This window comes from Palaemon carinicauda, chromosome 28 (assembly GCF_036898095.1).
Source record: "Palaemon carinicauda isolate YSFRI2023 chromosome 28, ASM3689809v2, whole genome shotgun sequence".
Classification (NCBI taxonomy): domain Eukaryota; kingdom Metazoa; phylum Arthropoda; class Malacostraca; order Decapoda; family Palaemonidae; genus Palaemon; species Palaemon carinicauda.
Window position 1 is genome coordinate 29,764,028 of NC_090752.1, and position 11,668 is coordinate 29,775,695.

Genomic DNA, 11,668 nt, shown 5'->3' on the forward strand with positions numbered 1-11,668 from the left:
ACCCACAAACTTTCTTAGTTCGCCAATCCATCGTCTTCTCTTTCTTCCCCTGCTGCTTTTACAATTTTTATGGACCCATTTTGTTATTCTTAATGTCCACCAATTGACTGTCATTCTCATCATATGTCCTTCCCATGTCCATTCTTTTTCTTACATGTTGTTAGAACATCTACTTTAGTTTGCTCTTGTGTCCATGGTGATCTCTTTCTGTTTCTTATTTTGTTATTCTCATCAATATTCTTTCCATAGCTCTCTGAGTTGTAACTAGCATAAGCACTAAGTCTTTAGTATGACTCCAAGTTAATACCGGTAAGACCATCTCATCAAATACTTTTTTTGAAAAAGTGGCATTTTATTTTTCATATTCTATCTCGTTTTGTTTACCAAATGCTCTCCATCCCAAGTTTATCATTCTTTTAATTTCAGTCTCGTGTCCTGGGGAAACACTTACTGTCTGTCCTATGTTCGTATATTCATTAACAATTCCTAGAAGTTCCTCCATAACTCTTATTTGCTCTGACTGTCCATTTTCATTGAACGTTGTCTTAGTTTTACTCATATTCATTTTCATTCCCACATTCCTGCTTTCTCTATTCAAATCTTCTATCATCTTTTGTAATTCCTCTCGAGACTCACTAAACACAACTATGTCATCTGCCAATCTTAAGCTGTTAATATCAATTCCAACATTTTACCAATCTCAATTCTTAAAAAACTTCAGCTAGGCATGCTGTGAATAATTAGGAGAGATGGGGGTCTCCCTCACTCTTCTCACAATCGGAATTTTCTCCCCATCTTCATGTAGTTTTATGATTGCTCTACTTCCGGTATAGATATCTTCAAGTGTTCTAACATGAGATTCGTCTATTCCTTGTTTTTGAAAGGTTTTTCATTACTGCCGAGGATTTCATAGCATCAAAAGCTTCCTTATGGTCTATAATTGCCGTGTATAAAGAAACTACACACTTGCTTTTTCCATTAGCTGGTTAATTACATGGATATGGTCAGATGTTGAACACCCACTTCTAAATCCTGCCTGCTCTCTTGGTCTAGCTTTTTTTCTATTCGGCCTAATATGATCTTTGTAAATATTTCATATATCACGGAGCGTAAACTTATTGGGCAGCAATTTTTCAGGTCTTTAGTGTCACCCTTTATGTGGATTTGTATATTGATAAAGTTTTTTTAGGCTGTAGGTATAGGGCATAGCTGCCGATATTTGGTGTAGAGTTCAGCGAGTTTTACTACTGTGAAATCTCCTCCATCTATTAATTAATAGTTAAGCTATTTTCTCCTGGTGCTTTGCCTCTTTTCATGAGTTTTAGTGCTTTCTTTACTTTCCCCGTTGTTACATTTGGTAACAGCTCAGAGGTTCCATTATTTCTATTGATGAAGTTATTTCTTATATCACTGTTGTATAGAATTGTAGAGAAATCCTCTGAAATTTCAATCCCTCTATCTCTATTGTGGATAATATTTCCATTTTCATCCTTTGAAGCAAACATCTGTTGGCGCCGGATTCACAGTTTTCTTTTCATCAATTTAATGTTTTTCCTTTCTTTGGTGTTTCCTCAATTTTGTATTTACGAATTTATTAGAGTTTAAATTATTTTATTGTTTTGGGTTATTCTGGTAATTCTATTTCATCTCTCTTGGATTTTACCCTTATTTCCAGTCTTATTTTTTATGAGGTTCTTTGTCATTTCTGATAGTTTTCCTTGATCTTGTTTTGGAACTTTTTCACCTATTATTTCTTTATTTGCTTCCATTTCATCATGTAGCTGGGAGTACCTATTAGTATATGGATAAACATACATACTGTATATGAAATTACACACACACACACACACACATATATATATATATATATATATATATATACATATGTATATATATATATATATATATATATATATATATATATATATATATATATATATATATATATATATATGTATATATATATAGGCCTAAAAGAGAGAGAGAGAGAGAGAGAGAGAGAGAGAGAGAGAGAGAGAGGAGAGAGAGAGAGAGAGAGAGAGAGAGAGAGACAGAGAGAGAAAAGGCATATGTTAATATAAATAAAAGTTAAGGGTAATTTTACAAATTACCCGTAGGTTCATTGGCATGAAACACTTAGCTAAGAAGATCGGGACGCCAACATCGCTTCTGAAATTAGTAGTCTCTCTCTCTCTCTCTCTCTCTCTCTCTCTCTCTCTCTCTCTCTCTCTCTCTCTCTCTCTCTCTCTCTCATTTTTAGATCGGACGGTCCCTTCACTCAGGGAGACGTTCATCCAAGAAAATCGACCATTAATCCTAGAGTCTCCTCTCCATCTCCTTCAATCCGAGTGACAATCGTTCTAATGGAATGAAAAGCCGCTGATTTGGACAATTTGCCTCACCCTCAATCCCCAGCCCTGCCTCCAAATCCCCACCCCCAAATCACCAGGACATCCTCCCCAACCCCCTAGGAAAAAATCCTACTTTCAGCAATCCTACTCAGAATCCCTCCCTCCCTCTCTCACCCCTCACAATTTTAGGGATTACCTCCCTGTTTCCCCCGATAACAAATGGCTCAGGGTACGCTTTGTTTCAGTCTTTTGTTTGTCTATTTGCTCGCGCACTCTCGTGCGCTTTTCTGAAAGCGTACGTGTGTATGAATATGCAAGAGCGAACACGCTTGGATGCTTTCGGTCAACGCTTTGATATACATGAATGATGTTTGCCTTGGGGTTTTATCCCTCAGGGAATGTTTTATTATTCCAGTTTTATGCACATAATATTACCCTTCATAAACGAGGCCTTCCACGAAAATCTTTTTTTCTTTCGCCTTTGGTTTTGATCTGTTGGAAATGATTTTCTCTCCTTTTGATATTTCAATTCTTGATTTACATAAAAACAGAATGGTGCTGAGTGTACAAGGTTCTTTTATTCAGAATTATGTTCACTACTTTTTTTTTCTCTCTAACATATCCTATGACATACGTGATTTCTTTTTTATCTGAAGGTATTTTGGAAGCAAATTTTAATCACTCACAATTAGGTATATATATGAATAATCAAGTACATACTTTAACGTATTCATAAATATATAAATCATTTAATATACACTCACACACACACACACACACACATATATATATTTATATATATATATATATATATATATATATATATATATATAATGTAGCCTACACAAACATATATAATGTACATAATATCTATCTATCTATCTATCTATCTATCTATCTATCTATCTATATATATATATATATACAAACACACACACATATATACATATATATATATATATATATATATATATATATATATATATATATATATATATTTACATATTTATATGATATAAATACATTATATACTGTATATACATATATCCATATTAGCTTTTTGGTTCGCCATACATCGTTTGGGGTGAAGTAGCCACACCTCTGCACTAACCTACGATAGTGACAGCCCACCACAGTCGAACTAAAGGTATATAAATCAACGCTGCCGCCAACAGAGGCAGAATACAGTATGTAATGGTGTTTTCTTAAACCAACCCTAAATTGGTCTGCCTCGTTCGACAATCGAATCATCAGTGGGAATCAGTTAGACTGTAAATGGGACAATCACCATCGTATTTCTTATCTCCCTGTTATAGTTAATGGAGTTGCTTTTTTTTTTTTTAAATTCAAACATTCTATTCTTGAGCTATATTGCTTTTATTTACGTGAAATGTTACCTGAACTACAGATTTATGTTTCTTTATTATTATTATTGTTATTATTATTATTATTATTATTATTATTATTTTTATTATTATTATTATTATTATTATTATTATTATCAACAGTTTTTCCCTCTCGTGTGCTATTAAGTTTGTACCACGTAGGAAACCTAGGTTATAAAACTAACTGATAGTATCGTCTTAAAATGGCGTACACACTTATATTTCGTAATATTGTACCTCTGGAAGGTCGTTAAGGTTGCAAAATTATGTTGTCTATGACCATAAGCCCAAGGTGCTATCGTTATCATTATTACAGAAACGACACTAGTTGATACAGTTAAAAATATGCATTGTACCTTCTCTGTGACCTTAATTTATACATCAAAATCATAGTTTGTGATCCTAACTTTGATGTTAGTTCATCGAACTAATACGTCAACGATTATCTTTACCATTAACCCTTTTACCCCCAAAAGGACGTACTGGTACGTTTCACAAAAGCCATCCCTTTACCCCCATGGACATACCGGTACGTCTTTGCAAAAAAATGCTATAAATTTTTTTTTTCGTATTTTTGATAATTTTTTGAGAAAATTCAGGCATTTTCCAAGAGAATGAGACCAACCTGACCTCTCTATGACAAAAATTAAGGCTGTTAGAGCAATTTGAAAAAATATATACTGCAAAATGTGCTGGGGAAAAAATAACCCCCTGGAGGTTAAGGGTTGGGAATTTCCAAATAGCCTGGGGTAGAATGGTTAAAGCAAGAAATGATTCGCATTAGGTGACACTATTGACTCTAACTTTATAAACGTAATGATTAAGAGCAGCAGTGACACTAACTATGACGCTAGTTTCCAGAACTAATTCGGTATCGGTGACCCCAACTTTGACGCTGGTTTGTAGAACTAAATCAATCTTTCCCACCAATCCCTTTAAGAAGAGACAGAACGCTCACGAAAATGGAATAATCTCCAAAGCCGCGAGGAGAATATAAATGAAATCACGCGCCCCCCCCCCCCCCCCCTTTAAGAAGAGATAGGACATCCGGCCAATGGAAAATTACTTTTCGTCCTCGGCACTGACAGGATTTCTAATCACGGGTGAAGAAGAAGAAGACGAAAGAGATGATCAATAAGAAGCAGTCTGCAATAAGGTGGTGTTGAAATTTTTATTTATGGGAGTTATGCTTTAAAGATTTGAAATAATAATAATAATAATAATAATAATAATAATAATAATAATAATAAAAATAATAATAATAATAATAATAGTAACAATAATAATAATAAAAATATAAATAATAATAATAATTAATAAACATATTGTTAATAATAATAATAACAATGATAACAATAACAATAAATAGTAAACATCATAACAATAATAATAATAATAATAATAATAATAATAATGATAATAATAGTAATAATAATAATAATAATAATAATAATAATAATAACAATAATTATAGCTGCCACAGTTGCATTGATCTTATACTCCGTCTTCTCGATGGGTCTAATTATCTTCTTTTCAGGACTACTGCATACAGCCAGTAACTGAGCAAAATTCATCCTTCATGGTGGGTAGTCAAATTCAGGAATAATTGGCGAGTCAAGGTTTTAATATAAAATTCACAAAGGTAAGATTCACAATTCAGGTAAAATTCACAATTCAGGTAAAAGTATACAGAGAACAAGCTACACGTTTCGGGAGTGCTGTCTCCCTTCCTCAGGCTTAAGTGCTGGAAACGATTGTTGTTGTTGTTGGGGTATTAAAGCCAACACTTGTTGTTGGCACGGGCCTTTCCCTTGGTTGGCCCGTAGGTGATCTGTAAAAATTTATAAGGTAGTTGCATTAATGGAAATTTGAAAGGTTTTTAGTAGTAGAGAAAGATGTGGATAGGGTAAGGATGATGGTGGTAGTGGTAGAGGGCCATCATTTCTCGGATAGTGGTAGTTTGAAAAGTGGGGGTGTAAGGCTTTTGAAGATTAGAGAAAAATTGTGCAGGTGGGGTTGTCCAACCCTTTACTCCCTAGGGTCCCTGCAGAGAGATTTTTAAGTGGTAGATTAGTTGAGAAGTGAAAGGGGGTGATGTGAATAGAGCCTTACAATGAGGGGATGAGATGGTGCATGGAATGAGGAGGTCTTACCTTGGTGGAGGTAGTGTTGAAAGCAACTGTGCATGTGTGTCTATGCTTTCGACAATTGCTTTTGCCAGTGTGGCTGCCTCTTTCATGGCGTGTGGTGTGTTGATGTCTACAAGTAGATCACCTCGTAGCTGTGCTGTTTCTCTGCATTCTAGTAGGTAGTGCAGGAGAGGTTGTTGTGGTATGACATCACAGTGTTCACACCTTGTCTGGATGTCATCTAGGAGTTCCCAGTTTGCTTTGTAACCCAGCCGGAGTCTGTGTATGCATACTGCCAGTTTTCTTGGGGTGTATCTGTCTATGGGAGGGGGTTCTAGTTCCGATGCCCATTTGTACCATGTTGCAGAGGGAGAGCCATTCTCTATCCTCATATGTAGTTCCTTGATTAGGTTGTTCTTGAGCTGTGTCTTTATTTTGCTTTTGATTTGTTGCAGTGCAGGCTGTATGTGCACCTGTACATTGTGAATGTGTTTGGTGCTTTTGGCTAGCTCATCAGCCTTTTCATTCCCTGGTATCCCGATGTGACTGGGGATCCAGTTTATAGTTACTAGTCTGTTTCTTTCATTATGTTGATGTAAGAGGATTTTAATGTCCGCTATCAGGGATTTGTTTTCTTTGTTTTTGTCCTGCTGTAGGACCTGCACTGAGGATCGTGAGTCAGTATGGATGACTACTGGTCCTTCCTCATTTTCAATAGAGTATTTTAATGCTTGCTGTATTGCAACAAGCTCTGTCTGCAGGGTGGAGACATTGTTGGATGTTCTCCAGCAAGCTGTGAACTTGCAGGAGTGAACTGCCGCTCCTGCTGTTTGGGTTCCAGGATCTACTGTGCCATCAGTATAGTAGATCTGTGCCCCTGTTGTTTCTACTGAGGTTATTGCTGCTTCTGCTGCGTTTCTGAGTTCTTCTATTGTGCAGTTTTCTTTTGCCCTTGGGAGTTTGGTGTAGTTGAATTTAGCAACTTGTTTTTTCCATGGTGGAATGTGTATAGTACTTTGTGCTGTGTCAGGTTTTAATTGTAGGATTGTTTCTGTAAGGCCAAGTCTTTTGATGTTATTGCTATGGTCCTTGCCATAAGAATCTGGGGTTTGTACTTCAGGATGTTTGGATAGTTCCTCTCTTACTCGTCTTTTGGTGATTGAGTCTCTGTCTGACAGGAACGTCTTTGCAACTATGCTTGCATTTCTTAGTGCAATTCTGTCTTCGAGGGTTGGTAGTCCGGTTTCCAACCTTAGGTTGCAAAGTCTTGTCCACATTGGGGCACCCAACATGAGCCTCATGGCATTGTTTTGAATCACTTCAATTGTGCTTGTTTGTAGATCTGTTAGTCCCAGGAGTGTTGGGGCGGCATAGTCTACTAGTGATCTGGAACAGGCTAGATAGTATTTCTTTTGGATGTGTTCATTTGCTCCATCCTTGAGCCTGCACATATATCTCATAGCTGCATTTCTGGCATTTGTTCTTTCCTTGAGATTTTTTATCTCTTGCTTGAAAGTGAGCTGTTTGTCTATTATTACCCCGAGGTATGTGTATTGGTCCACCCATTCTAGGGGTTCCATTCCTATTGTGAGTGGTTGTACGGGGTTTGGGGCTTTGATTGTCATTGCTTTTGTTTTGGCAATGTTAATTTTTAGTCCAAGCTCATTGGATTTGTGGCTGATGGCATTGAGTGCTCTTTGCATTTTTATTGTCCTGACTGGCCCTCGAGCTATTACACATACATCATCTGCATAGATAAATATATTAACTCCTTCAGGTAGCTGAAGTGAGGCTATATTCTCCATGAGGATGTTGAAAAGGAGGGGGCTTAGAATTCCTCCTTGTGGCGTACCATTTTCCAAATCATGATATGTGGATATCACTCCTTGAAATTTGACTCTGGCTTGCCTTCCTAGCATGTAGTTTTTAGTCCATGCTAGTAGGTGTCCTTTGACTCCTTTTTTGGCTACTGATTGCAGCACTGCAACTGGGCTTGCAAGCTCGAAGGCTTTTTCAAAGTCTATGAAGACTATTGTTGCCTTGTTCTGATTTATGCAGCTTAATACATCTGTGATGCATTCAGAGGTTCCAATTCCCTCCTGATATGCATATAGCTGCTTGTTTAGGGGGCCAATTTTGTACTTTATTCTGTTTAAGACCATTTTTTCTCCTGTTTTTTCTATACAGGATACCAAGGCTATTGGCCTGGGATTTGTTGGATCCTTTGGCTTGGGAATTGGCTGTGTATCTTGTTGTCTCCAGGTTTGAGGCCTTATGTGCTCTAGGTGTGTTTTGTTTAGTAATCTTAGGAATGCAGTTTCTCCTGCTGGACCCATGTGTTTGATCATTGTGTAGGTGATTTTGTCAGCTCCAGGTGCAGTGTCTTTCCCTGTCTTTTGTACTGCTCTTAGCTCCTCAACTGTGTATGGGGTGTCTGTGTCATCCTGCTGAAGGCAGGCTGTGTTGATCTCTTCCCATCTTGATGGTGCCAGTTGCTCTTGTTGCATTCTGGTTTCGGGGGAGAGATTGATTGACAGTGTTCTGTTTGCAAAGGATGTTGCAATTCTTTCAGCCTCCTCATGTGGGTGTGGGTGTGTGGCAATTGGTGTCTTTCTCTTTTTTCCGGCTACTCTGCCTAGCCATTTCCAAAGCTGAGTTAGATTGGTGTATCCTGACAGGCTTGAACACCATTCCATCCATTTTTCAATTCTGATTTCATGGATTCTTTCATTTGTTTCAGTTTTGACTGTTTGTAGTAGCTCTCTGTTTTCTACTGTGGATCTTCTTCTGTATATTTTTGTGACTCTGTTTAGTCTGGTTTTTAGTCTTCTGACTTCTGGGCAGTAGTACCAGGAGTCTTTGTAAGTGTAACTACCTTGTGTTGTTTTTAGTGGCATAGCTCTGTTGGCTGCATTGTGAAAGGCCTCAACTAGGTCTTTTTCTAGCTGGTCTATGTCCTCTGGAGGAGCGTAGCTGATTGCTGGAAACGATGAGAGCTACGTCCTTATATATGGCAATTCTGGCTTAGTCAGAGAGGCAGCGAATTTTTCATTGGGTATCTCGAGCGTCGTGGGCAGAGCAAATAGAATGGCTGATCCTCATTGGCTAAGCCGCTCGCCGAGAGAGGCTATAGTACATTCAGACTGCCATCCCACACACTCCTGGGTACTGAGTCACCATCTTGTCCTCTGGGAACTGGGCTCTGATTGGTGGGAGCGCTCGCCGAGAGTGTATGTAGGCTAGGCAGGCTATCCTGTCGCTGATCAATGCTGTTGGGGTTGTTTATGTCTTGATCTGTTGGGTTGTCCTGGTTGGAGGTGTCATAGTTGGTTGGGTTATTTTTCCTTGTGTTGTTCAAGATGCTGTTAAGTCTTTTTGCCAGGTCGTAGGGCAGCGTCGGGCACTGGCTGATAATAGGTCTGAGTGGGTTGCCGTTCTTATGAGTCTTCACATTACAATATAGGTAACCAGGGCTAAAATCCCCAGTGATGGTCTGGAAGTGGACAGCGTTTGTGGCTGCATTAATTTTTTCAATTGTCTTGTTGGCCCCTCTCTTGATCTCTTCGATGAGCTTTTCAAACTTGGATAAATCTCCCAATATCAGGTCAAGTTTGCTGTGATACTCTTCCGTATCTATCAAGACAAAGGCAGCAGTCTTGTCAGCTCTCCTCACTGTCACATGTGCTTCCTTCCTCAGCTCCCTGGCTGCCTCCCTCATGTCACTGGAGACAATGCCACTGTTGTATCGTCCACGATCCGTAAGGGCTTAAGCCAAGAGCAGGGGCTGGAGGTCATCAGTTGTTTTAAGGTCCCCTTTCTCCTGGTGACTAAGGATAGAGTCTATTAAAAGTTCAACTTCTAGCCTATTATCTGTAGGTTTGGGGCGCGATATGAAGTGGCAGTTAAGCCCCAGCCGGAGTATTTCATCCTGGATGGTTGTAGGAGTATAGGAGGAAATATTGATATATTCTTTCTTGGTTTCAGGGAAACGGAGTTTGCCTCCATTAATGTCGATAAGTTTCTTGTGAATAGTCCGTAGCCTCTTAGCCCAGTCATGGTTCTTAAGGGTACGGATAGTCTGGCGGATGTTGTCTGGGTATGCCAAGCTGTTTAGGGGAAGGTGGTCAGCTTCTTCATGGTGGTCGTCTTCGTTGTCGTCACTGGATGCATCAATGCTAATGGTGGTATCTGATTCCTCAGAGGTAACAGATTCCGAACCTGATCTGCGAGGATTCCTTCTGATGTCTTTCCATTCCTCCGCCAGGCGGTTCAGGCGCTCCAAGAAGATAATTAGAGCCATCGAGAAGACGGAGTATAAGATCAATGCAACTGAGGCAGCCATTATTTTCAACAAAACTTTCCTGAAAGAGGGTCTACTACCGAAATAATAAAATCACCAACAGGATAATAAGGATTATCATTATTACTTTTATCATTAGTACTGCTAAAATGATATTTCAATAAAATCTTGATTCACTAAAAAAGAAAGCACTCAAATGGGAAACAAAACTAGACCATGCTAAAGTTGAAAGAACTGAGCTGCTATAATGAAGAATAAAATCAAGGAAGGGCCCAATAGTACTTTGCAGAAATCCTTTGGTACTGCCTACTACTATGGTATGCCATATAAAGAACAATATATTTGAGCTATCTGGTGTCATACACAAAAGGTACAAGATGGTTGAATCGTAGAGAATAATTCACATTATATATCGAATGACTATAAGACTTTTGTCACTTTATTTTCATTCTTTGAAGCTATATGATTATGAATAAAACTGATATTGCCATGAAATAACTTCCGTACAAATTTTCGGTATTAATAATTGTTCCTTATGCCATATGCATACATACACACACACACACACACACACACACACACACACACACACACACACATATATATATATATATATATATATATATATATATATATATTCATATTTATATATAATACGTATTCATAACCTTGCAGTAACAGTCTGCTAATTTAAAAATTCTCTACCCATCTATTTATTTTACTATACAAAAAAAAAAAAGAGATTACTTAAACCGAGGGGTGGAGCTGGAAAGAAAGAACTATTTGCCTATCCGGAAAACAGGTTAAACTTCACCTGGCTTTGCTATAAGCAAGGAAGGATAATTTGCTTCTACTTCACCTTCACTCTACCAACAGTCGAAGTTACTTGTGCCTAGGACAGGTGTCTATACTTAAGTGATAGCAGAAAGCAAAATGACCTATAATATGCCTAGCTGAGTCGGTGGAACTTCAAAAGTTCAAAATGTTTCTGTTGAACAGGCTGACATGTCTCTTTTTATAGTTTAAATATGAAAGGTATATTTCAATATTGTTACTTTTCTTAAAGTGTTCCTATAGTTTATTTATTTCTTTATTTCTTTTCCTCACGGGGCTATTTTTTCCTGTTGAAGTACTTGGGCTTTCAGCATCTTGCTTTTCCATCTAGGGGTCTAGCTTAGCTAATAATAATAATAATACTAATAATAATAATAATAATAATAATAATAATAATAATAAAAGAAGCTAGAACGATAAGTTAGGGCTATACTGCATGTTCTTTAGTACTTATATTTAATTACACCACCCATTTACTTGCCTGCTTATATGGAATTGTTTTAAACTTTTGTCAATGACTTTGGAAACATAGTTCATTAGAAATAATTGCCTTATCTTAGCAAGGTAATATACTTTTCTCTTGTATATTCATGAAACTTTCGTTGATTATTTATTACTTTGACAAGTTTTAACACTTATTTTACAATTGGGCGTGGTCTATTAGTTCTA

General features: G+C 37.6%; 1 protein-coding gene across 1 annotated transcript; it reads right to left on the minus strand.

Annotated features, from left to right (window-relative positions):
• Nucleotides 1-1,268: 1,268 nt before the first annotated feature.
• LOC137621753 (uncharacterized) lies at nt 1,269-9,583 on the minus strand. The gene is made up of 2 exons (XM_068352263.1): nt 9,245-9,583; nt 1,269-1,505 (listed from the first exon to the last, which is right to left on the minus strand). The coding sequence occupies exons 1-2, from the start codon at nt 9,581-9,583 to the stop codon at nt 1,269-1,271; spliced, it is 576 nt and encodes a 191-aa protein (XP_068208364.1).
• Nucleotides 9,584-11,668: the final 2,085 nt, after the last annotated feature.